Source organism: Dasypus novemcinctus, chromosome 5 (assembly GCF_030445035.2).
Source record: "Dasypus novemcinctus isolate mDasNov1 chromosome 5, mDasNov1.1.hap2, whole genome shotgun sequence".
Lineage (NCBI taxonomy): Eukaryota > Metazoa > Chordata > Mammalia > Cingulata > Dasypodidae > Dasypus > Dasypus novemcinctus.
Window position 1 is genome coordinate 28435849 of NC_080677.1, and position 26759 is coordinate 28462607.

At 62.5% G+C, this 26759-nt stretch overlaps 1 protein-coding gene across 1 annotated transcript; it reads right to left on the bottom strand.

Annotated features, from left to right (window-relative positions):
- Positions 1-1016: 1016 nt before the first annotated feature.
- AQP1 (aquaporin 1 (Colton blood group)) lies at positions 1017-13256 on the bottom strand. Its single transcript, XM_004453207.5, has 4 exons — positions 12673-13256; positions 2908-3072; positions 2397-2477; positions 1017-1265 (listed from the first exon to the last, which is right to left on the bottom strand). The coding sequence occupies exons 1-4, from the start codon at positions 13060-13062 to the stop codon at positions 1089-1091; spliced, it is 813 nt and encodes a 270-aa protein (XP_004453264.1). The 5' UTR covers positions 13063-13256; the 3' UTR covers positions 1017-1088.
- Positions 13257-26759: the final 13503 nt, after the last annotated feature.

The following is a 26759-nucleotide window of genomic DNA, read 5'->3' on the forward strand; positions in this document are numbered from 1 at the left end:
TTTCGGGGCGTGGGGGGACGCGCTGATCAACCCGCTGGGAAGCCAGCAGGGGCATCTGACTCCCACGGGCTCACCCACATCGGGGTCATCTGTGTCCAGGCTTGGGGCCTCTGATAACCCAACCACACACACACCATGGCGACTGTCTACACTGGCAAGAGGAAGGAGGGAATCTGAGATAATCATCCAGACGATGCAGAGATGGGCGGAAACGGCAACTAAATCGCAGTTCAGCAACACTGGTACTCCTCCCGTGCCCTCTAAACGGCCCGCATTCTGCAGCAGCTGGCCCCGGGCGTCAGGTGCGGCTGCCCCCTGGGGACGCCGTCTGCTCCCCCGGGGCACAGGTGCTTCCCTGGCCTGGACTGTCCATGGGTCTCTGCTTTGAAACCACTACGCAGCTGTCTACGCGCGCAGACAGCAGAGCCTTGGGGCGAGATCAGGGCAACTCCAGACTCCGCCTTCTGGAACCCAGGCCTGTCTACACTTACCGAACCCTGATGAGGGGCCTGAGGCCCGAACGGCCTGTCCTGTCCCTGCCATTTTACAGAGAGGGTCACCGAGGACCGGAGACAGGGAGTCGCCCAGCTCCTCCAAGGGGGAGGCTCTGGGAGCGTGAAAAGTTCACTTGCCCCCTACCACCTCCCCTCCTGGTATCGCTTACCCCCTGAAGGAGGACCATGCCCCAAAGACACGGAGACTAAATGGCGGGACCCCAGGCGCCTGCGGCAGGCGAGGCGGTGAGCCACTTTGGGGTGGGGGAACTTTCTGGCACACCTCCCGTCACACTCTGAGGAGACAACGTAGCAGGTGGGTCCCTCTCTCACCTCCTCCATTATTTCCAGGGAGAGGGTGATTCTTGGTAAATCTTGGTCCCCCCCCCAGGGAGCTCCAAGGCCAGGAAACAGAGAAACAGAAAGAAAGTGATAGAACAACCCCAAATCAGGCTTGACCACGAAGCTCCGGTGCATCTCGGGGAAGTGACTTGGGCCAGCTTGTCAGAGTGTGTACAATATGGATTTCCCCCGTCCCCTCCCTCCGCCCGCCCCTGCCCCCCGCCCCCACGTGGGCGCCCGGGCCCCGCCCCTCTATTTGGGCTTCATCTCCACCCTGGAGTTGTCGTCCGCGTCCAGGTCGTACTCTTCCACCTGGCCGCTGGTCCACACCTTCACGCGGTCTGTGAGGTCACTGCTGCGCGGCGCCAGGATGAAGTCGTAGATCAGCACGGCCAGGGCGCCCCCGATGAACGGCCCCACCCAGAAAATCTAGAGACAGAGCAGGCCTGCTCAGGGGGCGTCCGGCCCGGCCTGCCAGGCCCCGCTGACAGCCCCCGCCCTGGAAAGCTCCCCCGGACCTCCACCCGCCGTGCCACCCTGGGGAGGGCTTCCCTCCAACCTCTGTTCAGAGGGGTGGGCGGTGCTTAGCCCAGGGCACCAGGCCCTGGTGGTGGAACGTCAGGCCCCGTGGGAGGTGGTGCACGGGACGCCCCCGTGGGAGGTGGTGCACGGGACGCCCCCGTGGGAGGTGGTGGAACGTCAGGCCCCGTGGGAGGTGGTGGAATGTCAGTCCCCGTGGGAGGGGGTGCACGGGACGCCCCCGTGGGAGGGGGTGGAATGTCAGTCCCCGTGGGAGGGGGTGCACGGGACGCCCCCGTGGGAGGGGGTGCACGGGACGCCCCCGTGGGAGGTGGTGGAATGTCAGTCCCGGTGGGAGGTGGTGCACGGGAGGCCCCCGTGGGAGGTGGTGCACAGGACGTTTGGGAAGGATCGTGTGGACTCCGACAGCATGGTGGCAGCAAGTGGGAAGGCAGTGCCCAGTCCTCGCCAAGACTTCCAAGGGCACCCCAGGCCCGGCACCAGGGCAGGGCTCGTGGCAGTGGGCACCTCCTGGCCTGCGTGTGCCCAGCTCAGGGTGCCTGGGGGGGTCAGTACCAGCCCCTTCTTGAGGTCACCTCCCCCCAGCTCTGAAGGGCCATGGGGACACCTTAGTCTTTAAAAGGTCAGTCTGGAATGAAAGCATCCAAACAATAATAGCTGTAGCTATTATTAATAGCTTCGTGCACTTGGCAGGCTCCTGGGGGGCTGTTGCTCCCATAGCCCCATTTCTCACTCCAAAACAGGCAGTGAGAGGGGGAGCAGCCTGCCCAAGGCCGCACTGACCGGAAGGTGGCAGGGCCAGAACCCGCAGCCACGCTCCGGGGCAGGCTGCGGGGTGACCGGGAGGCCCCCTGCGGCTCGCCCTGCGGCCCCACCTGGCCCTTCCTCTCTGGCCTCAGTTTCCCACCTGTGAGACGGATCGGGGGCCTGTGCGCTCCCTGGAGCCTCTGATGAGAAAGGTGCGGTGCCGAAGCCACCCACCCGCCCACCCTCCGCAGGACAGCCCCAGAGATGGCTCACCCAGTGGTCGGTGAAGTTGTGGGTGATCACTGCGGAGCCAAAGGACCGGGCCGGGTTAATGCCGCAGCCTGTGTAGTCGATCTGGGAGGGGAGAGGGGCAGACAAGAGGTAGAGGGGAAGGGAGGGAGAGAGGGGAAAGGAGAGGAGGGATAGGAGATGGAGAGAAGGTGCACAGGCAGGGAAACAGAAAGGAGAGAGATACAGCAAGGAGATGAGGGCAGAGAGAGACAGGAAGGGAGGGAGGGAGAGGGAAGGGGGAGGGGAAAGATGGGAAGGGGGAGAGGGAGAGGGAGGGGGGAAGCAGAGAGAAGAGGATCAGACCCAGAAACGGGGAGGGGCACTGACCCCCCGGGATGGCCAGAGGCCCCATCTGCCCACCCCCCCACTCCACGGAGCTGACCTCCCCTTGAGGGTCCCGTTCGCTGCCATTGGCAAGGCCGCCCCCAGCAGTGCCCACCTTGGCTCGGCCCTGCCCACCCACCCACCGCCACCTGGGAAGACCCCCACTCACCGCCAGCAGGTGCCCCAGGGCCACCGAGAAGCCGATGGCCAGGGGGGCCGAGCCGCCGAGGTCGCGGCGCCTGCGGTCGGTGGTGGCCAGCACGCACAGCACCAGCTGCAGGGTGGCGATGATCTCGATGCCCAGGCCCTGCCCCGAGTTCACGCCGGGTGCCAGCTGGAGGGGCAGAGGGGCGGGGGGGGGGGGGCCGGTGAACCGGGCGGGCGAGGCAGGCCCTCCGGCCCTCAGAGTCCTTCGCATCAGCCCCTGGCTGTGCCCAGAGGCGCCGGGCCCCGCCCAAGCAGGCGCAGCAAGTGGGGGAGCATCTGGAACTCTCCACGCCTGTGGTGGGAGCTCCTGCTGGTGGCCCCCGACCCTGCCCTATCGAGAGGCCAGAAAGACCCCTCCAGCCAGCCCATCCAGGCCAGAAAACTCCGGGGGTACCAAGGCCTTGGAAGAAGACAGGCGGGAGACTCACACTGGAGGCAGGAGACACGGATCCTTACCCCAGACCCCAGCACCTTCCGCCCCATCCACTCCTGCACCCCCAAATCCCAACGCAGCTCTTCTTCACCAGTTCGTCGGCTTCTCTCCCCCGTTAGCTTGACTCCCTCGCTGCCCCCACCTCTCCCCCCCCTTTAAGTGTCTCTCCCATTCCCTCTTGGCCTTGCCCTCCCTGCCTCCCCCTCCTCCCTCCCTCCTGGCTCCTGCCTGGGCCCCTCCCTCCGTCTCCCTGGCCCGGTCACTGCTGTCTGGCTGCCACTCTCTCCCAGGTCACTTTTAGAAACATGAGTCATGGGGGGAAAGAGGAGGGGAATGGGAGCTGCCTGGGGTCCCGGAGCCCTCCCGCTGCAGCTGCACCGGACCCCTCCACGCGGGGGTCCCAGGGGTCAGATGTGCCCACCGTAGCAGAGCCAGACCTCACCAGTAGCGGTCCACTCACAATGTTGCCCGGATGTGACCACTTAGGCCTCGTCTCCCAGGCCGGGGGGTGTGTGCACAAACTAGCCTGAGCTCCAAGAAGGCTCACTCCCACCTCCTCTCCTCCGGGTATGGGAGTCTCCGAGCTTGAGCAGTTTGCAAAATCCTGGTAGGGGGCTTTTCTCCACCCCTCCTGACCACCCCTCCCGAGGTTCAGCCGGCTCCACCCTGAGGCCATCTTATAAGAACAATTCTCTTCCCGCCTTTGTCTGCAGCCCTGGGTTTCAGGGAAAATGACTCACATCCCCTCCCCTGCCTCCCAGCCCCAGCTCAGGGCGTCTCTTGGCGGACCCCACAGGCTGCCCCCTCCCATCAGCCAGCCCACTGGGCAATGCCCAATGCTCTTCTGACCCCCGGGCTGGGCTATGGAGGCAAGAAGTCTGCACCCAGGTCCTGACTCTCCTACTTGTTGGCTGTGAGACCTGGGGAAGTCCTACCCCAGTCTGGTCCTCAGTTTCCCCACCTGCACAATAGATCTACTTTCCTCCACTCACTCCGCGAACGGCCGGGAGGTTTCCAGGAAAGAGGGGCTGTCGTGGCCCTTTTGGAAAGGGTTGCAGAGGCAGGAGGGATCAGGGCCGCGGTTCTGATTCTGGCTCCTTCTCATCTTGTTCCCAGGATTGGGGACAGGTAGCAGAGGAGGGCAGGTGAGGGAGCTGAGCTGGGCTGGCCGCCCTGAGGCCCCGCCCGCCCCTGCCAGGCCTGCTGCCCTCGGTGTCTGAGCACTCGGGGAAGTGCGTGGCTCCTTCTGCTCGCCTCTGCTCTCCAGGGTGGGCCTAATTGCTAACTGGCTGGAGTCCTGAAACCCTTTAATGGAGCCAGCACCTCAGGGCTCCTCCGACTCCTGCCCACCCAGTCCCTCTCACAAGAGGTGGCCGCCACGAGTCAGCTCCTCCCCTGGTCCTTGACCAAGTCTGAGAGATGCCAGCCTCTGCCCAAAGGTGCAGCTTTCCATGCAAAGTGAGCAGAACGGGGGGCATGGTGCAGAAGGGGAGGGGACGGCTCCTCCCTGGAACTCTTGGATGTGTCCCCTTCCAGACTGTCTGGAGCCCTTAGCTCGGAATGCGTTTGGCAACTATAACTTGGGACTTGCCTCCTCACCACACCTGTTGTCAGAGTTCCAGTTTGGGCCCTTAACACCGACCACCCCCACCAGGAGGGCTTCCCAGATTGCCCCAGCATCGAATGATCCCCCCCCTCCTTTGACTGCCTAATGCACTTGCACTATCTTACATTTGCAAAAACTAGATAATACAAAATTGGAAGGGGCAGTTAAAAGGGCGGTTGGAAAGGCAGACTCTAAAAACTTAGCGTTCAGGAAAAACCATGTAAAGAATTCAGTATTTATACTACTATTTGCAACCTATTAGATTTGAGCCTATTGCTTTAATAGGACAGTACCAACTGTGGTCACTTGCCACTGGAAAAAAATGTTTGCGCATCTCCAGGTAGTTTGCCTGACCCAGGTCTTATATTTCATCAATAAATGCAAAAAAAAAAAAAAAAAAAAAGGTAGCACCCAGTTCTGTGAATACAAGTATAAATAACAGTATAACCCACATGCTTAATCTGAAGCATCAGAAAGTCTAGAAAGCACTCCGTTTGCACATCTAACCATTCGAGCAATTTCAAGAAGCCTTTCTGAATTCCTGGCTGGCACTAACTTCCGCTCTCACCTCCGCCGTGCCCTCTGAGCTCTCTGTACATCTTCCAGGGAGGTAATCATCCTGCCCGGTGTGGGCGCCTCCTCCCCGCCTGGCCTGGGAGCTCAGTGAGGACGGGGTGGGAGACCACCACCCTCTCCCCGCCCACACCTCCAAGACAGGCTCAGTGCGTGGTGACAGGCATGGTGGGGGAGCCAGTATGGTAGAGCTCCCACCTGGACCCCAGGCCGGTTACTCACTTTCCAGCTGGAAGACCATGGACCAGTCATTAGCCTCTCTGGGCCACGGGGCAGCCTGGGCAAAGCTTGGTGAGATAAGGGATGTGGAGACCAAGGCCAGGGAGGAATGCAGCTTGCCCAGAAGGGTCCCTGTGCAGGGGCCCGTGCTTCCCCACAGTCAGGCCACAGCACAGACTACCCCTAGGCCCAGCCAAGGGACCTGGCCGCTCCCGGGTTGGACTGGGGCACTGACCGCAGGTGGATCTGGACTGCCAGCATGTCCCAGGCTCTGGCATAGCCCAGGGATGACCTCTCTGGCAATGGACCCCAAAGCCTCCCTGCTGCCCATGGGCAGGCTGCCCCGAGCATCTCCCAAGGCCCGGGGTCCCCAGCTTGGCCTGGGCACCTTGGCTCCCCACCCCTGGGGAGCAGCAGGCTCCAGAGCCAGGTCTGACTGAGGCTCTGAGCACCCACTCTTGAGGAACAGGGGAAAGGGGGCATCGAGGCCTGCCTCGCCCACCCCAGTGCTTCCAGGACCCAGTGCTCTGGGTGGACATGAGTGCACGTGCCTCTGGGAATCCACGGCTTTGTGCATCTTTGTAGATCACAGGTGGGACATTTGGACAAACTGATCATGCACTGGCCACAGATTGTGTATCTGTGGATGACCACATGTGTCAGGTGTGGATTTCTCTTCCTCTTAGTTAGAGATTGAGAGGTTTATTATAAATAATTCCATGAAAAGTCCCTCAAAGACCTATAAAAACTCTCAGCTTATATGGACCAAACAATATAGCCTAAAAATGACTCAAAAACTGGCAGGCAGAATGACAAGGGGAATTTGATCATCCACTACCAGTGTGAAAGACTTTAATTACCTTCTTTCAGAAACTGATAGAATGAAGCAGGTAATGTAATAATATGAACATGAAAAATGTATCTGAATGTGATTAATAGGGGAAATATTAGGTTGTATATATGATAACAATAAATTTTTTAATCCACGGAAATGTACTACACAAAAAGTGAACTCTAAGTTAAACCATGGACTTTAGTTAACAGTACAATTATACCAATGTGCTATCATCAATTGTAACAAATGTACCACACCAATATAAGGTGGAGGTGGGGTGGTGTACGGGAATCCTGTATTTTATGTGCGATTGTCTTGTAAACCCACAACTTCTCTAACAAATTTTTAAAAAAATGAATATGGAAGAATTTAACCATACGATTAACATGCTTGATTTAAGGAAAATATGTGGAACCCTAATCCCACAAATTAGAGAGCACACATTCTTTTCAAGCACATGTGGGACATTTAGACAACCTGATCACGCATTGGCCAAAACATCCCAACTCTCTCTGAAAATCACCATCACACAGGACGCCTTCTCCTGCCGAGGTGGGGCTCGATATGTCGGGGGCCCTCTGTGTGGCATTACCCCCGGATGGCCGCACCTGAGGGTTTGGGTCTATGTCAACAGCATTTCTGAGTGGGTCACCGAGCTGGGTGTCTTACACCCCCACACAGGTGCCGCTGCCAGCTGGGGAGGGGAAGGAAGAGGGAAGGAGGCGCCCTTGAGCCAGAGTGCAGCAGGTCTCAAAGCCCCCTTCATTTACTCCCAGAAGCCATTTCATCTTCCGGACAAGAAACAATACACAAAGCAACAGCTTCCTCCTTCCCTCCCTCCTTCTTTTCCTTCGTCCAGGACAGCCCCCACCCTACCGCCAGGGAAAGGAAGCGGCTCTGTGGGGGAACCCCACCCCACCTCCTGGGGTCTCAGGGCTTGAGCGTGAGCACTCAGGCTTGAGAATGTGCTCCACTGCCCCCTGTGTGTGCCGCTTGTGTGCAGCGCACCTGGTGTGTGTGTCTGAGGCGTATGTTTACATGTGAGCAGCACACGTGGCTCATGTGTGTGCATCGGGAGTATGTGCGTTATGGAGCAAGAACAATAACCAAGGGCCGGGAGGCAAGAGGCTGGGGTCAGAGTCCCGCCCTGCTAGGACTCCCTGTGCCACCTTCAGCAAATCCCCACACCTCCGAGGGACTCGGTTTCCCCATCGGCCTAAAGGGTCTTGGTCCAGATTCCGCCCCAGAGAGTATCCAGGATTCCTCCCTGCCTGACATGAGGCTGCTCCAGTCTCCGAGCCAATGTGGGCAGGGCCCGCAGGCCAGGACCCAGAAACCTATGGATTTCCATGGGCCCTCCAAAATGCTCGGCTCAACATGCTGCACGGAAGCTTCTACCCACCCCACTGTGCCCCTGTACGGCCTCCCTGACAGGGAGAGCCACTCACACACCCCAATGACAGGGCGCTTAGTGACTCAGAAACAATCCCGTCCCAATTTTTTTTAAAAGTCCCAGGGTGGGAGATTGCATTTTCCAGTCCTCTCTACCATTTTTTGAACTGGAGTTTTTAGCCTCGGGGTATACTGCCTGCCTTGACTACCGCCCCGACTGCATGATGGCACTCTGAGCAAGGAGCCTCTCTGGGACCCCCCTGGCTGCGGGGACCCTGGCCACACGTTGAGCCCCATGAATGACATCCTCTGCCCATACCTGCAGGCCAGAGCAGGAGGACAGGGGGCCGGCGGGCTCAGAACCGGACCATCTGGGAGACCCCAGACCAATGGTGCTTCCAGAGGGCAGGGCCAAGACCCCCCAGGGAGCCGCTGCCGGCCAGAACTGAGTGCTTCCAATGCTACCAGGAAAGTTTCCTGAGCCAGTGCCAAGGGGCGGGCAGGTGGATGTTTGGCTCGCCAGGGGAAAGCCCTAAAGAAGCACCTGCTGCTGGGTGGGGGCCCTAGAGTAACTGCAGGAGCATTCTCTGGGCTGTGAAGGTTGGGGAGGGCTACATGAATTGCCTTGCGATGAGCTAACGGCTTCAGCTCACACTGCTGGGAGGCGGCCCGCGGTAGAGAGAAGGCAAGGTGCAGTGGGGGCTGGGGTGCAGGTGGGGGTGAGGCAGACAGGACCCATGCGGGGTCCCCTCTGCAGAGGCACTCCAGCGGGCCACACCCACGCCCAGAGGACCGCCCCTTCAGACAGGGGTTCCCGGGCAAGCCCCGGTTGGCGCCCAGCGCCCAGTGTGGGGGAGGGCTGAGGCTGGCTGGGCGGCCCTGAGGGCTCTAATGTGGGAAACTGCCTCCGAATTTTCCGCGGGGAGGGAAGTCTCCACCGCAAAGCTGCTGTGTCTCATCTAGTCCTGGCTAGAAGCGGTAATTATATGTCCCAGCTGGGGCGCCCCCACCCAGCCCCTTGGGCAGGTCGGGCTGGGCAGGGACATTGGAAAACTCTGGGTCCACCTTCCGCAGCCCACCCCCAAGCTCTGAAGGAGGAGGGGAGTCTCTGGACCCTGTAAGAATCAGTGGCATGCAGCGGTCTCTCCCTCTGTGGTCAGGGAAACTGAGGCACAGGCAAGCGAGGAGCAAGGGAGAGTGTAGGCCTGTGGTCAGGCACCTGAGGCAGCAGGTGGACGCATCAGGCAGGAAGTCGGGCCAAGAATCAGCAGCGCCAAGAGACGGTAGATCTGCCCTCGGCCTGAGCCCCCAGAGAAGCAGAATCACGCGATCCGGGATGGCTCAGGGATCCAAACCCCCAGGACACAGGCAGCTGCAGCCCTCACCACCCGCCGGACCCCCAACCTCCCCCCACAACCCCAGGCCAGCCACTGCCCGGACGCAGCCTCCCACTGCCACACCCCTGGTCTGCCGGGTGCCCCTGCCTAGAGACCCCTTTCCTCTCCTGGTCCCGCCCCACACACAGGACCACATGGCACCTCTTCCCTGAAGCCCTCCTGGGCCTCCCACCCCTCAAGTCCAGAAGTCCCCAAACCTGCCTGGCCTCTCCCACCACCGCCGCCTCCTGCCACCTCTCACAGACAGCCGTCCACGCGGCTTATCTTGTGCAGGCCTCTCGGCGCTGAGTCAGCGCCCTGCAGGCCCCAGCAAGGTTTGCAGGAAGTATGTGTGAAAAGAGTAAAAACGCCAGCGAGCGGCCCAGGACTCGTCAGCTGGACAGTGTCATCCCTCCCAAGGCCCGGCCACACCTGCTACCTTCTTGTTTTGCAGATGAGAAGGAGAGCCACACAGGTGAGGCCACGTGGATGAAGCCACATGGATGTTCACGGCTGAGTCAGGGCAGGGACTGGCCAGAGCCCCGAGCCCTGCTTCTGAGCCTCGCACTCTAGGTCAAAACTGGGGCTTGACTCTTAGAACCTGCCTTGACCCTGCAGGCCGGGCAGAAGCCCATGGTCTCAGACCCAGAGCCACCCTGCTCTCAGGGTGTGTCCTCAGCCCTGACTCAGGGAGGAGAAAGTTGCCTCTACCATCTCCCTGGGGGGCGCCTCTGACTCACCCAACCACTTCCTGCCAGTTCTCTCCCTATGTTCCTTGGAGATCTCCATGCCAATGACCCACTCCACCCAGGTTTTGGATGGGGTAGGCCCTGGGACCTCCCCGTGGGCGCCGGGGGAAAGAGTGTGTCACCTGCCGTGCAAACTGGTCTCTGTGCCATGAAGGCCCCCTAGGCCCTCCAGATCCCAGGTCCAGCATTCAGTGGGCGCCCTTGGCCTCAGCTGTTTCCAAGCCCAGGATAACTCCTAACCCCAAATTTCCATGCTCTGGAGCCCGTGTCTGAAACCCCACCCTAGTGCTCAGTGCCTTGAGGTTCGGCATTGCCCCTCACGGCTCCTCTCGGCCAAACCCTCCTGGACAGGGCTAGAAACTCAGCAAACAAAGCAAGTTTGCCGTCAGGGCATAGCCAAGAGATTTCAAGAGACCTCGAGTCAGCACACTAGATCCCCCCCTTGGGGCCTCAGGATCTTTGACTCCACGGAGGCTCAACGTGTTGGCAGCAGACAGGCTCGCATCCAGGCTACGCGCCTCCCTGCGCTGCGCTGGCCCCCGCCCTGGGCTTCTGCCCCTCTTCCCCCCCTGCCCCCCCACAACCTGCCCAGCCCAGGTTCGGGGCTGACTCTGGGCAATGGTGGCCAGAGAGGGCAGGCGGCAGCAGGGCAGGGCGCGGCCAGATAAAGATGGGCCAGAGGGTGTCCGCCCTCCCTGTATCTGCCTTGGATGCCCTCATGGAAGAGGGCGAAGCCCTTTGCCAATAGATGCATGGGCCCTGCCCGCCCCGGAGACGGGGAGACAAGAGGGGTTCAGGGAGCCAGGTGGCCTGGGCGCCCACCCCCATCATGTCCAGCCACGCACCAACGCGCGCCTGACCACACCCAGAGAGCCACCCCTGCGGTCACTTTGCTCTGGCCCACTGGAGAGACAGACCGGGGCGGGGGGGGTGGGTGCAGGGACATGGACTGCCTGAGTGTCTCCCTGGCGCCCACAGAGGCCACATCTTCTCCGGCTAAAGTCTAAACTCCAGCAGCAGAGCTAATCTTCAATCTTGGGATGAGCAGAGGTTGGCGCCACAAGGGGACAGGGCAGTGTGTCATCACGACACAAAGGTGCTAATCCCCCCCGTGCGGCGGCCGTGCCAGCTGCCCTCAGCGGCACTCACCCAGCTGCCCCCAGCCGCCACCTCCAGGGGCTGACCTTTGGCTGGGAAGCGGGCAGGCCGCCGCAGCTATCAACACCCTCAGCTGGCTCGGGGGAGCGCTCGGCCGGCTCCTACCTTGGCCCCACACCCACCTGCCCTGCCCCAAGCCCGCCAGGCTCATCTCTCCACCTCGGATCCCTCCTTGCTCTGCCCCTTTGCTTCTATCCACTGTAAGGACACCCCCAAGCCTGCTTGCCTGTCCCTCGGGCTCCCTGAGACCGCCCCGGGTTCCTGCCTCCAAACCTCACTCAGCCTCTCAGACCCAACTACCCCCCATCGCGGCCCAAGCCGGGCCTGAGTTTGCACTTGGCCGAAGGGCTGGAAAACCCCAGGTCTGAGGCAGCAGGCAATGCCCGCCAACGGCCAAATAGCTGTGCTAAGCAGCCCGGGAGGAATTCTTTCCAGCCGCTGCCATCCAGTTGCCAACATCTGCTTATCATTAGTGACCCCAGCCCAGATCCTGTGGGAGCCAGGAGCAGCGGGCACGCACGTTACACACTCACCCCCACACATGCTTAGCGGGTGGCACAGACGAGCTCACAGACATACTTCCAGTAACTGACACCCAGCAGGGGTGCAGGCAACTTGCACAAACTCAGAGGCCCATGCCAGCCTACACATGCACACGCACCTGCGCACAAACACGTGCCCCTCACTCAGGCCTGGGGAGTAGGGCCCAGGGGGAGATGGGATGTCCCAAAGAGCAGTCGCCCCACGTTGCAATCCAGGAAAACTACTTTCAAACAGCCCCAGAAAGCATTTCGCTCCCTCGTCTTTGATTCCCAGGGGACAAAGGAGAAGGAGAGGGCTTTTTCCTTGGAGACGGTTTGGGGACCCCGGGTGAATGTGAGGGATGGTGAGTGGCTGCATGGCAGGAGGGGGCTGTGATGCTCCCCCACAGGAGACCTGAACTGGCGGCCGACTTGTGGATCCTCTGGGGCAGGGTGACAGGGACAGCAGGCAGAGCTCTCCAGGACCCAGGCTGCAGCAGGAGGGAGCTGGCTGCGTGGGCAGGGCTGAGGGGCCGGAGGACTTGCAGCCGGGGGCTGAGGGGCTGCCGGCTCATGAGTCAGCAGCCTCCAAAGCTCATTCCCCACAACAGATGCCCAGCAGGGGACCTTGGCAAGACCATTCTCCTCTGGGCCCCAGCTTCCCACAACCCCTGGCAGAAACCAGGCTCCGGGCTCCAGGTACAGCCGAGCTCCAGTCCCAACTCGGACCCCAGCTCCCTGCGTGGGCTCCAGCCACCTCTTGTCCTCTCCGTGGCTCAGTGTCCCCATCTGGGTAATGGGCGGAGGATGGGGCCAGCCACCTCTCAGCACCCTTCCGGAAGCCCCCCGCGCCCGCCACACTCACCCCGTTGAGGCCAAGCGAGTTGCGGGGCAGGGAGGAGGTGATGCCCGAGAGGATGGCGGTGGCCACGATGGCCCCCACGCACTGCGCGATCATGTACATGACCGCCCGGAGGAGGCTGATCTGGCAGCTGAGCAGCAGCCCCAGCGTGACGGCCGGGTTGAGGTGGGCGCCGCTGATGTGGCCCACGCTCTGGGCCAGCGTGGCGATGCTCAGCCCGAAGGCCAGCGACACCTTGACGTTGTCCTGTGGCGACCCCGACGTCCGGTTGCCTGTCACCGGGTAGTTGAAGCCCAGGGCGGACCCGATGCTGATGAAGATGAAGAGGAGCATGGCTAGGAACTCAGCCACCACCGCCCTCCAGAAGATCTTCTTCTTGAACTCGCTGGCCATGCTGGCGGGCGGCAGGGGGCTGGGCCGCAGGCTGCTGCCGGGTGCTCGACTCCCTCCGAGAGCTGAGCCACAGCCCGGGCTGGGCCTATTTATAGGGCCTGGTGGGGTGGGGGGGGCAGAGCAGGGGGGGTGCACAAAGGGAGGAAGGCCTCTCCCCGCGCCCAGCCCGCCCCGCGTCGCACAGGCCTCCTCTGGGCGATGGATGCAGACAGGCTCTGCTGTCCGCCTGCCAACTTTTTTCCCTCCCTCCTCTCCCCCCTCCCTCCCGCCCTCCCTCCGCCCTCAGCCCTGCCCAGCCCAGGGAGGCAGGCGGGAGGCAGCCCCGGCTCTAATAGGCTTTGAGAAATTCCTCCCAGCTGGCCCCACTCAGGGGGCCAGAGAAATCCAGGTGCCCCCGCCCCGGGCACGGGGCTCGGGGGCTGTCCGAGGGCAGAGCCAGGCGCCCCGGATGGGGCAGGGCGGGCGGGCTAGACTCCGGAGGTGGACGTTGCCCTCCCCGGAGGGAGGCACCAAGGCCCTGCCCGCCTGGCACCCCTAGCCCACCCCCCGGCGACGTGTGGCCTGGAGGCTGCAGGGCCGGGGATCAAGGGGTCACCTGGGGCTCTCGGGCCCCAGCCCTGGCCTGGCACTGGACGTGGCTTTTGGGTGCGGCCCCGTGGCCCCAGCCCCACCAGCCAGGCCTCTGCTCCCGGGGCTGGGGGCTATCCGAAGGCCCAGAGGGCCCAGCTGCCCCTCAGGGTCCCGCCGAGGCCTGGGCGAGGCCAGGATGTGGGGAAGCCCCCGCCCCAAGGGCGCGCATTTCTGGAGACATCCGACCGACAGTCGGGCAAGGTGGGAGGTGAAGATAGTGCAGGGCGCCCTCTCAAAGGCGCTGAAGCTGTGGGAGATGGGAGGAGCTGAGGCCAGAGAGGAGGCCTCAGAGGGAGCCGGAGAGAGGGAGGGGGAGAGCAGGCGAGACCGGGAGGGAGAGGGCGGGAGAGAGGGGGTGGGCAGGGGGAGGGAGAGAGGGGGCGGGAGGTAGGATCAGAGCACAGTGGGAGGCAAAGAAAAGGAGTCGTCCCCAGCTAGGCACAGACCAGCCAGAGCTGAGAGAGAGAGACAAACAGTGGCAGAGGCTGAAGAGGCAACTTGAAAAGAGGGGAGACAGGACTGGACCCAGAGGCAAGAAGTGGAAGGGGCAGATGTGTGAGGAGAGGGGACCCGAGGAGACCCCCTCGCCAAGCGAGGCCGGCGCCCATAGTCCAGCCTGTCCGCACGTCCCACCCAGAGTGCAGCCGCAGCAGCAGACTGAGCAAGGAACTGGACTCCTGGCCCAGGAAGCCCCGGAGCCCAGCCCCCTGCCCACTGTGTGTGTGGGTCGGGAGAGGAGCCAGGCGGGGCTCGGGACTGGGCAGGCCTTGGGGGTGACCCTCGCTGGTCCTCAGGAAGGGCCCGATGGCCGCTGAGCCTCGGGCTGCCGGCCTCTCCCGCCTGCTCCGCGGCTGTCCTGCCCAGGCGGGGAGGCTTCTGTCCGTTCGGAGGTAGGAGAGGGAGGCCCGGCGAGGGGAAAGGTTTGTCCACACCCCAGTGATCCCCGGGCAGGGCAGGGTGAGTACCCAGTCCTGTGCCTCCTGCCCAGGGGCCATCCTGCAGGGAAGAGCTCCGGCCCTCGGCGTGCGCTGCCCGGGAGCAGCTTGCTGTTTGCTGGGAGCAGGGAGCTAGCTGCCAGGAGCAGGAGGCCGCTGGGGCAGCGTGGGGCAGGGGCAGCAGTGCGCACCAAAGCGCCCGTAAGTGCAGGGCAGAGGGGACCCGCCGCTGGAGTGGGCTGGTGGCCCTGGCTGCTCCCAGGCCTGGGTGGGCGGAGCCAACCCCTGCCTGATGGACAATCCAGGAGAGGGAGACAAGCCCACCGCGCCCCTCCCAGGACCTCCCCACACCCTCCACTCTCAGCAGTTCTGACGCAGCCTTCCTTCCCCCGGAGGCTCCCTCGTGCCCCCATCGCCAGCCCCCACCCCTGTGCCACGCCTGGCCTGGGCATTCTGATGGCAGCACAGCAGTGCTGGCCCTGCACGCCTGGGCTCCCCCAGACTGGGGCTTCCGAGGGCGGACGCCTGCTTCCCCCACCCCAGGCCCCCGCAGTGTCTCCCTCAGACCCTGTCCCCCAGGGCCGAGCACGCTGTCCCTCCACCTCTCCCCGCAGCATCCTGAGCCCCCACGGGACCCCCACCTGTCCCTGCCCTCTGCTGGGGTTCAGGGCTCCGTGCGGCTGAGGGTGCACGACGCGCTGCCTGCATGTGAGTGAGAGTCACCCGGGACATTCTAATTTATCCGACTAACATTCACGGAGCATGTGTTCCGTGCCAAACGCTGCTCGGGGCTCCCTGGAAACAGCTACGAACCAGACAGGCCAGCTCCTTGTCGGCGCGAAGCTGTCGGGCTAGCACAGGAGCCTGCAGGCTTAGGCGGACGCGGCGTGGCTGACGGGCCCGGGAAGGTGCCGAGCTCCCCGGCACGCGTGTCCTCGGCACACGTGTCCTCAGTAGGGGCCGTGTCCTCCGGGAGCTGGGCCGGAGCAGGGGCAAACCACCGTGCTGAGGCCAATCAGGCCTCCAGCCACCGCAGGACCGTCTGATCCGAGGGCCCGCAGGGAGACCCTGTGCCTCCCGGTGCCGTCCCCACCTCCACGCCGGCGCGCCGCCTGAGATGCCATTGCAGTAGTTCCATTCCTTCTGACACGGGCCTTCCGTCACCAGGAGGCGCCAGCCGAATGCCGGAATCACCAGAAAGGAGGCCAACCTCACCCGCGCCATCTTCCACACTGCGGCCAGGAGCTGACCATTGGCTGGGAAGGGGACGGTCTGCCTCTGGATCCTCGGGCCCAGGAGGACCCCAAACACCCCTGCTCCCCCTGCCCTTCTCCCTGGTCTGCTGCAAATCCAGATGACGGAGGAAGGCAGGAAGGAAGCAAACTGCCTCTGGCTGGGGATCCACTCTCATGCATCCGGGCTCTGGCTGGAATACACAACCCTGGGGACTCTGATCGTCAGTGATTTGCAGGGAACGGCAGAGCTGGATTGGAACTCAGGACCAGCTAATCCCCACAGCCCGTGTCCTCCTTTCCCCACCTGCTGGGGAGGGCCTTGCTGGATCTGGTTCCCAGATGGAAGCCCCGGTCCTGTTGTCCCAGGAGCACACGGGGACATGGGGATCCAGGCCCCAGGAGGAGCCAGGGTGGCAGGGGACAGAGGGAGGCAACAGTCTCCAACCTCCAGTGTCTGATATTTGGGTGGGTAGGAAGCACTGGGCAAAGAGTGGGCACAGGGACACGTGGGAGAGAGACGCGGAGCCACCCTCAGTCCCAGCCAGCTGCGGGAGCCTGGGCTCCCAGGCGGGGCGCTGTCTCCATCCCCTGCTCCTCCTCCAGCGTGTCCTGACCTGGAGGGCACTCCCTTGGCCCTCCACTGGCTCCAGTTTCCCTTCCGTGGATGGTGGCACAGGCCCAGCCTCCAGGGCCCGCAGGCTTGAGCCGGGCTAAATAAGGGGAGGCCTGCTCTTCCGAGCCCCAGCAGGGCTGCAGCCGCTCTCTCGGGGAGCGGCTGGCCCTGCTGGCAGCTGTGGCCCACAGCAAACGCTTTTCCAGATGTGCCTTCTTCCTGAGCTATGCCTCCCAGCCCTGAGCTGGCTGTTCCCAGGACCAGCCGGGCCCCAGCTCCTCAGGGACCTGGTGGGAGAAGCTCAGTCGGTGTCCAGATAGGGGGTGGACAGAGCCTCAGACGTTGGCCAAGGATCTGGACAGACCTCTGGCTGCGTGGGGATAAGGCACCCACGTACGGGGCCACGCCTGTCACTCTCTAACCAGAAGCTTCTGTTGAGGGCAGGGCAGGGCAGACTGGAGCTTGGGCAAATGGGGCCAGCAGGGATCTCCCACCCACAGGGCCTGGTTGTTGGAAACAATGACTGCCTTCCTTCCAGGAGGTCCGTGGGGAAAGATGGGGCTGGGGTGGGAGGGAAGCCAGCGGCAAGCCGGTCACGGCCGTCTAGCCACCGTCGGCTCACCAGCAGCTTGGCCGAATTTTCTAGAATTGCTCAGGCTGTCCTGAATTGAGGCTGAGAGCACTAATGGAAGGCAGGACAAAGTCCCAAAAGGTCCCAGAGAGGGGTGCTTGGAGTCAGAAAGCCCTCCCGCCCCAAGGATCCTGCTTGTGGGCCCGCCCCCACCCCCAGCCCTTGCTTGAAATCCCTCTTGATGGGACGGTCACTGTGTTGATCTAGGACCTGGGCCCTCAGGAGGCCGGGGGCACAGCAGGGTTTGGTACTGGTTTGGTCAAGTGAGGCAAGGCCAGCCCCCTCCAAGCCTGGGGGAGCAGAGAAAGCAGCCAGGCCCAGAGCAGAGACCCCGAAAGGAGCTCGGACTCCTCGGCCCAGCCCTCGAGCCTCTCCAATGCACCCTCTGCAGCCCTCTGCAGCCCTCTGCACCACACTCTCCTGTCTCTGGACAGGGGGCCAGGTTCCTGTGCCACCAGCTCACTGCCCCTGAACGCTCACCTTCACTCTCTTCCTCCTGCCCCAGTGCCTCCTTCCTCCTCCAGGAAGCCTTCCCAACTGTTTCCCCTCCTCCGTGCAGAGAGCTCCCACAGGTGGGCTGAGCCCGCCGGACCCACTGGCACCGCAGCTGGGGCTGCCCCTCATCGCTCCGAGAGTAAGGCCTGGGTCTTCTTCCCTGTCCACCACACCCCCCAGCAGAGCGGGTCGCATCTGCCCTCTGCCCGGGCCGAGTCCCCGCGAGAGACTGGGGTGGCCTGGGCACCCACCTCTCCGGGAAGGGAATTCCTCCCTGTTGGAGACACAGGACACCAGCCACGGTGGTGTCACACGATCCCCCTTAAACCAGAACTGGATTTAGCAGGCCACCAGTGATTCACCAGAGGCGGAACAAGTTAGTAATTTTCTAGGCGACCGCCTTCCCGTTCATTTCTCCTCCCATGGCCCCCACCCCGCCACCCCCAAACTCCAGGCTCAGCCCGACTCCTTCACGACCCTCCCCGGCCCTCCCCGAACAATGTCAGGGTGTATTGTCCTCGAGGTGGGGAGGCACATCTATTTCTGGAGAGCAGGATTGCTTGATGCCTTCAGAGGGAACACGGAGACAGGATGGAAAAAGTTGCCATCAGCTGGGCTGGAGTCCACCAGGGCTGGACATCCTGCATCCAAGGGTGGGGACAGCTTCATCGAGGCTGGATGAGGCTCTAGGGCTGCCACACACACACACACGCACACACACACACACACCCGTCCGCTGTGGCTGGGGGAGGCCCTCCAGGACAGAGTGAAGTCACGTTTTCCCCAGCCCAGCCCTGTGGGCAGGAAGTCCCTGCTGGGCCAGGACACTGGCACCCCTCATTCTAGAAAATGCTGGTGGTGGTCTTGGTGCTGGAGCTACCGGACTATGCCCTTGGGCTGGGCCCGGCAGGGCAGGGGGCGCTGCCTGGAGCCAGCCTCTGCCCAGTGGGGCCCCAGAAGGAAAGTCGTCATGGGTGTGAGTGGTTGTGAGCATTTATTTTCTCACCCTGGGCACACACGCCGCGTTTGCCTCACCTCTGGGTGCTGGATTCCCTGCAGCTTCCCACTCTGCTCTTCAAATTCCCTACTCCCTCCTGCCCTGGGCACCCTCGAAAGTCTCCTCTCTTGACCTTCTTAGACTAGAAGGCATCAAGATTAGGAGAAGGGCATCTGAAGGCATTGGATCTGATGACGCCATTTCACAGATGGGGAAACTGAGGCTCCAGATCGCCTGGTCCTTGCCCCGTCTGCAGCCAGCCGTACCCAGCCCCTCCCTCCTCCGTTCTCTGGTCGAGAGAGGCCATTTCATCCTAGGACTCCACCCAGGACTGCGCAGAGGCCTGGGCCCTCAGGGGGTTGGCTGCCCCCTCCTCTCCCGGCACCCCAGGCCCTGGCATTTTCAGGAGTCATTTTCCGCCCCCGTTAACACTGCCGTTCCTGAAATACCACCTCCCCCGGGGCTCTGGAGGTTCTGCTCCAGCCCTCTCCGCAGGAGGCCTCCAGCCCCTCTGGCCAGCGGGCCTCACCACTTCTTGCCTCTGTCCCCTCCTGAGAACCACCATGTCCTCTGGCCTCTGCTGCCACCACCCCCTCACTGGACCACACCTGCCGGGGGCCGTCGCTGCCTCCCAGTCAAGCTGGACGCCTCACAGCGCTCTGGCTTCTTTGGCGCTTCCAATCTGCAAACCAAGCTGGGCCCAGCAGGAGAAGGCAGCCGCCCCGCGGAGGCTCACGCTGGCTCACAGTGCCCAGGGACCACCACCCTTCTAGGGGCCCACGAAAACGCTTTAACTTCTTTTAAAACCAGAAGGGAAAAAAAGAGCTTCTTTATGCCAGGGCAGTGATCAAATTTAAGCTACAATGTTTTTTTTATGGAGAAAGGACCCACGAAGGCAAAGGAGCCCAGGGTTCCACGAAAGTCGTGATTCAGTCCTGGCCACCACCACTGTCTCCTCCAGACAGCCGTGTACAGGGCAGGGCCTGAAGACGCCGTGTCCAGCCGGGCTCACGTCAACCCCCCAGCAAGGACAGCACCTGCCTGTGCTCCGCCGGGCAGCCCGCCCCCCTCAGGGTGCAGCCACTGTCCCTGTCACAGCACCTGCCCAGGGGTGCCTCGAGGCAGGCTCCAGTTGTCCCTGCCTCCTCCCCTGGCAGTGCACGAGTGAACACACAGTGCACACTCACCACATGCTTGCACACACGGACAACATGTGTGCACACATGCACATGCATGTCCATGCATGTGTGTGCACACTGGGGCATAGAAGGACATGCACACGTGTGTCGTGCATGTGCAACACATGTGCCCACAATCATGTGCACACATGTATGCTCACGGTCACATATGCAAACGCATGTGCAAACACACCCAGAGCAGAGGTGCACCTTGTGGTCGCTGGCCCTCAGCCCGTACGCTGTGGCCTCTGTCACTCGGAGCCCCCGAGCCCGGCACCTCGACATTGCCTCTCCGGCACCTCTGAGCGCTCGCCGTGCTGCCCCCTGTGCTGCTCACACCCCCACCACCTCCCTCGTCTCAGCCCCTTGTCACTGAGCTGAATGGAAATGGTGGCGGGGACGCACCGTGGACCAGAGGGGGGCCGCAGTGGGAGTTTGGGTCACCGCGCTGCTTCGGCAGCTCTCTGCTGAGAACATGTTCCCATGCATCCTCTCCAAATGGTCCCCGCCACCCTGGTGGGAACAGGGACTGGGCCTGACCCCATCTCTCATCGCAGCCGAGTGGGGGCCACTCCACGTGCAGGGCCGCCCGGGGCAAGTTTGCAGAGCTGCACCGAGCCAGCGCTCGGGCCACCAGCCAGCGTCAGGAGGGGAGTGCCTGGGCCCCGAGGGAGCAGGGACACGCAGGGCCACCTACAGGACCTCCTGGGACCTCGTGATGCTGCGGGCGGGGCTGGAGGGGGGAGGGGAGGCCGTGCTCGTCCTTGCTCCAGCCACCCTGAGCCCCCTCCTCCGTGGCCGGGTCTGGGGATTCTATTCATGTGAAGCCAACATTCCTGGAGCCCACGGGGCCGCGAGATCATCTCACACAGGCAGATCGCTGTCTCGACTAATGAGAAAATGATGACATGGCCCCCGGCCCCGGGCCCCTGCCCCCAGGCCGGCCCGGCACGGCCCCCAGCTCCAGCAGCCTCACCCCGACACACACGCCTCCTGCTCTGCGATGTCGCTCTGCCGGTGTGCCTGCCTGTCCTTGGGAATCAAACACAGAGGGTGCTCGCCACCCCTCCGGGGCCCTGGGGCCCTCCCACTGCCGGGGTTGAGCGCCCTGATCGCCCAGGCCGTTAGAACGTTGCACAGAGGTAAACTGAGGCCAAGGGCTGCAGCCACTTCCCCAATGTCATGCACAGTGAGTTGGTCTCAACCTATAAACCCCCCACCCAAAGAAAGAAAACAAAGAGCAGAGCACCCAGTGACCCAGGATGGGCTCCCTGTGGGCAGCAGCAGGACTGGCTGCGGGGAGCTGGGCTTCCCGGGGCCCCGATGCTGCAGCCCCAGGCCCTCCCACCCCGGCTCTTCAAAGGTCACCTGGGGAGGGGGTGGGGGCGCAGAGAAGGGGGGGGCAAGGCCCTGCCCACGCAAGAGTCAGTCTCACCTCGGCAGCTGCTCGGGGCGCGTGAGAGGCCCCATCCACGTCCGCAAACCGGCAGGCCTGGAGGTGACCGATTTAGGGGTGGTCTGGAAAAGGGGGAATCTGCCAGGCCTGTGTCAGGGGGCTGCCCTGCTCACCAGTCACCCCCACCAGTCTAAAAAGGGGTGGACCGTGGAAGAGATATAGTCAGGAGGCCTTCGCAGGCTGGGTGGGGGCCCCGGTCCAGCAGGAGCCCCGAGCCAAGTCATGAGCCGGGAGGGAGGTGGTGATCAGTGAGGGCAGGGGCAGTCACAGCAGCCTTCCTGGAGGAGGCGGAACTGTGAGTCAGGGAATCTGGGGGCTCTGAAGGGACCACAAAGCCTGCCTAAGATACCACATCTCTGGATCCAGGAACCCTCAGAGGGCTGCTGAGCCCCCACCTACTGAGGCCCGGGGACCTCCTGCGGCCGCCGATCTCGTTGCGGGACAGGCTGGTGGTGAGCGCCTCCTTACGCTGCCACCTTCCCCAGCGCCGTCCTTCGGCGCTGCTGACCAAGCGTGCTCCCGCCACCCAGTGACACAAGCGCGGGCACGGAGCCCGCCGTCCTGGGGCTGCTCCTTCCGAGGTGGGCCCCTCCCAGCGCCCCCAGGACCCTTGGCGCCCCCACTTCATCCTGGCGGCAGCTCCGGCTGGACCCGGGCACGAGCACACTGGTTTTCCCTGAGAGCCCAGCACTCCGGGAGCGCGACCCGGGTCCTTAAGGGAGCAGAGAGCCAGCCCTGGTGCGTCCCCGGCAGGGGGCTCAGGTCCCTGCCTGCCTCAGCCCTGCGGGTGACAACCCGGGAGGGTCCCCCTCCCCACGACCCTCAGAGAGCATAACTGAGCGGTAAAACCCAAGCGAGGGTGGTGTTGATGGAGAGGGGGAAGGCTTTGGCAGGGTGGCAGAGAAGCCTGAGTAGGGAAATCAAGGCAGGAAGGGGAGAGGCTTTCGAAGTCTCCCCTTTTATATCTGCTCCCAAAACATTTGGGGATTCTATCAGCACTTCCCAGACTTTAATGTGAGCGTGAACCCCCTAGGGGCACTCTTCAAATGCAGATTCTGTTCAGAAGGTCTGGGCTGGGCCCAAAATTCTGCAATTCGAACAAGCTCCCAGATACGTTGGTGCTGTTGATGCCAGAACCACACTTTGAGCGGTAAGCAGCTGATCACATGCTAGTTAAAACAAAGCCACAGAGAGGGAGGAAGGAGCTCATGCTACGAGAGAGAGAGATTGCAACTGAACATCAGTTTACATCTGAGCTTCCTGGAAGCCATGGCAAGAAAGGAAAGAGATGTTTACAAGTGCTTACTCTGAGATCACAGAGATGGCTGCGTGTCATCAGGACAAAGCCTTTATCTGATCCCAGAAGCCCAGGGAACTGATCAAGAAGATTTTACCGTCAGGAGATTGGAAAAGCAGGCTGTGTTTTAGGGGTCCAGCAGGCATTTCTATGGGAAGGACTTGGGCCAGCGCAGGGCCAGTGCCCGGAGGGGACCATCCTTCCACCACTTACTGGCTCAGTAACTTGCTGCCTAAGTGGCCCCTGAAAACAGGGGGAAACCATGGAGTCGTGATGCTCCACATGCAGCCCCGCGGGGTCGTGGGGAGGGCAGGGCCAAGGCCCAGGCCTGAGCCACAGGAAGGGGGGAGGAGGATGCGGAGGCAGAGGAGCCCCACCTCTTCCCAGTAACCCAGAAAGGCTTCCTGGAGGAGGAAGACAGCTTTGTTGATCTGAAGGGAGGTGGTTCTGCAGAGGAAGGTTGAAGCAGAAGGGATGGGAAGGGGTGGGCTTTCTGCCCAAGGCGGGGGTTGGGGGGCCCCCACTGTTGCTCTCCCCATGGCTGGAGGATGTGGGAGAGTGCCCTGCCCTCCTGCCGTGCCCAGGACCCAGAGGTCCCCGGGTGAGTCTGTCTTCTGTCCACGGCCTGAGGCAGAGTCACAGGGTTCTTGGGCTCCTCCCCAGGGGGTCGCAGACAGAGGAGGGGGTCAAGGGCCCTGCCTCGGGGAGCACCAGGCTTGGGTGCCGAGGGGCAGGGGACGCAGGTTCTGGCCTCGGGGAGGCCCACACCCCCCAGGGCTGTCAGAGAGCAGGCAGGCTGGGGGGGGGCTGGGCCGCACGAGGGTGCCGGGGAGACGGTGGGCGAGGAGAGGGCTGCTCAGCCTCGAGCTCGAGGCCAGGGGCAGCACTGTCCAGCCCGAGTGCTCCACGCGTGCCTCAGTTTCCTGGGGTTGCAAAGAGGGCTATGCAGTACCACGAACTAGATGACTTAAAACAACAGTAGTTTTCTCTCTCGCTGCTCCACTGCTCTGGAGGCCAGAAGTCCAAAGTCAAGGTGTTGGCGGGCCGAGCTCCCGCAGGGGCGCCCCGCCCGGCCTCGTCTAGATGCTGGCAATGCTGGGCGTTCCGTGGCTGGTGGCTGCCCTACTCCCCTCCCTCCTCTGTCTCCACGGGCCTTATTCTCCCACGTCTGTCTGTCCAAATATCCCTCTTCTTCAAGGAGAGCGCCTCGTGGTGGGTCGGGCCCACCCTAGCCACTTTGGCCTCATATTAACTAAGAACATCGTCCAAGACCCTATTTCCAAATAACAGGGGATGAGGGGTTGGGGCTCGGCCATACTTTCTGGGGTCTGCTCCTCTTCAGTCCGACTCAGCTCGCAGAGCAGGTCCATTCTTAGGAAAGGCCACACCTGGTGGCTTTCAGTGTCATCACAGCCGGGTGGCAGAGGCGGGAGAAGGTGTCAGGGAGGGCGCAGGTGGTCACACATGGCCTGGGTGCTGACCCTCCTCCCTCGCTCCTTCCTGGAGGGACCTGGGACACACCCCTCTCTTCCCAGACGCCTTTTTGGTAAAGAGGAAGCGTGGGACCCTGATGACTTTTCAGAAAAGGAAATGGAAAATCCTTAGACAAATAAACCCAAGGTGTGTCTGCGTTATGGGTGGAAGAAGGAAAAAGGCGTTTGGCATTTTCTGTGACCGCCGAAGCGCCGAAGGGGTTTGCCGGGGACGCGGGGGCTGCATCCCAGCTCCTGCCTTGCTGGGCAGGGCAGGCAGGGGCTCCGATCGACCCATCACTCTCTCTGGGCTGCTCGTGGGGAGATCTGAATTGAAGGAAAGGCCGGGCTGGCCCACACAATAGCTGCGGGTTTAGAAACCAGGACACCGGCAGATACTGCCAGAGCCCCCGAGGTCCCAGGCCTGGCTGGTGACTGGAGAGGAAATGAGGGGAGATAGGGGAGGAGGGGTGGCAGGAAGCCTGCCCTCCACTCTGCCCCGCGCGGTGGCCTCCCAGAATCCCAGCAAGGACTCGGGAGGCAGGGCAGCAAGCGTGAAGAGCGCGAGCACCTGACAGCCCGGGCAGAGGCCGCTGCCCGCTAGCCTGGAGATGCCGGGCGAGGAGCAGGCGGGCGCAGGCTCCTGTTCCTTAGCTGTGGTGCTTTCCGTCTCTGGGACTGTCACTGCTCACAGAGTGGGCCCAGCTGCGCGGAGTCACCTTGCCCAAGTGCCTCATTTATGAGCAGAAACCAAAGAGGGGAGTGAGGGCCTGATGGGGACAGTGGGAGAGGAAGGCGTTTATCCAGCCAGCCCGGCAGCGCCTGTGGGCCTGGTGAGAGCTGTGGGGAAGGAGAGGCACTGGCCATCCGGCTGTGGGCTTGCAAGGTGTGGCGCGAGGGGCTGGCCTCCAGGAGCCAGGCCCCACGGATGCGGGCCAATCCCCCCGGGCCCCGGCGCCGCCGGCCTCGTCTCACGGTTCTTGAGTCTCAGCAAAGAAGACCTGCCCCCCTCCCTCCACTCCCCACCCAGCTCTCACCGAAACGGCCAGCATTCCTTGAGCACATACTATGTGCCAGGCCCTGGGCTAAGCACTTCACACAGTCTTCTGGCATATGGACTATTAGTCTTACCATTTTACAGATTGGGAAACTGAGGCTCAGGCAGGTTGTTTTTGTGTTTATTGTTTCTTTTCACCTGTAACTTCGTTAATTTCCCAGCAGCCCAGCCCCCAGTGTGAGCTGGTAACTGCTGCACCTTCCCTCCCAGGGCCTTTCTCACAGCAGACACCCTGGGCAGGGGGGTAATGAGGAGCCCCAAAGCCCAGAGAGGACACCAGACAGACAGACCTTTGGGTCTTCAGACCTGCAGGTCCTGGAGAGCCAGGTCACCTGGACACAGTAAAGGCAGAGCAAGCAGGCATCCCTGCCGGCGGCTGGGGGCGCTCGGTTTGCTCTCCCATCTGATGCCGATTCCTGCTCTTCAAGGACCAGCAGCCCCCACAATGCTCACTGACACCCCAAACGGCCAGAACTGGTGTTCCAGACCCTGAGGCCACCGATGGGGATACTGAGGCCCGCCCCGGCCCTGTCCAAGGCCACCCAGGGCCTGGCTGTCCTTCACGGCGGCTGGCGGACCTGGAGGTGGCCGGGCCCGCGGGAGCCAGCCAGTCCCGTCCAGCTGGCTCAAGGTCACCGACGGCACAGAAAACAATGGGCAGTGGGTCCCGCCATGGCCGGGGGCCAGAACAAAGGCCTGGGCACTTCCTCGCATTGAGGCTCCATCCTTCATGGCTTGCCAAGGCAGGCGAGCGGAGGAAGCCTCCATCATGAGACAGGGATGTTTTGCAAAGACCGTTCCAGGGACGGCTGCAGCTGCGAGGGCCGACGGGGAGCACAGAGGGGGTGGGCTCCTCCAGGGTGAGCCCTGCCTGCGGGAAGCGGGGGAGGGACAGGGGTCTCGACTCTAGCCCCAAGCTCCCCACCCTCGCTCCCCACTAAAACGCAGGGTTGTCGCCCACCTGCTCCTCTCCTCCATGGTACGAACTCAGAAGGTGACATCTTCCCTCTCCTCCCCCTCCACACTGTTGCCAGATTAGTCCTTCTCAAACAGCTTGGATCCACCACCGCCTTGCTCCGAAGCTGTCTGTGGCTCCCTAGTGCTCAAGCTCAGCTCATTAGCTTGATAAAGCCCTCCAGGAGCCAGCCCTGACATCCTTTACCTCCCGGCCAACCCCAGACCTGCCAGGCCACTTCCCCTTCACAGCGCTTCCCCTGCCCACTGCACCCCATCCCGAAAGTGCCCTGGGCTCCCCTCCTCACCTACCCTCCTTCGGGGTCCGGCTTCAATCCTGCCCCCTTCAGGAGGCCTCCCTGACTTATCCAGGCCGTGCAGATTGCCCCCAGCTGAGCTCAGTGCCTCAATTAAATCCAGGAAGGCTCTCCTGGATTTAGCCTGGGAGTGGGGAGGGCAGGGTGACGGGAGATCCATGATAGAGCATTCTTTCCTTGGACCAAGGTTCCCCCGCACAGCCCAGCCTCTGCTTACACTGTTGTTCTGATGTTGTGATTATTCGCAGCACCCCCTCGAGTTCAGGCCCGAGGCCAGCTACGCTGGGACAGGGGAGGGGTGACCCAGAGAGGACAGGGCCGCGGGATGGGGCTGACCACAGGCCCCCAGATGCTCTGGGAGAGTCAGCACAAAGCGCTGAGCACGGGTCCGGGGCGGGCACTGAGCTTATCACCCCGGAATCCACGGGGA

What these genes read in the sequence shown, in the direction of transcription:
- AQP1 (XM_004453207.5), bottom strand. Translation starts at nt 13,062, where the DNA reads ATGGCCAGCGAGTTCAAGAAGAAGATCTTCTGGAGGGCGGTGGTGGCT. An exon ending in ACTCGCTTGGCCTCAACGGG is followed by an intron (nt 3,073 to 12,672) that starts GTGAGTGTGGCG and finishes CTGCCCCTCCAG; the next exon opens with CTGGCACCCGGCGTGAACTC. An exon ending in CCCTGGGGCACCTGCTGGCG is followed by an intron (nt 2,478 to 2,907) that starts GTGAGTGGGGGT and finishes CTCCCCTCCCAG; the next exon opens with ATCGACTACACAGGCTGCGG.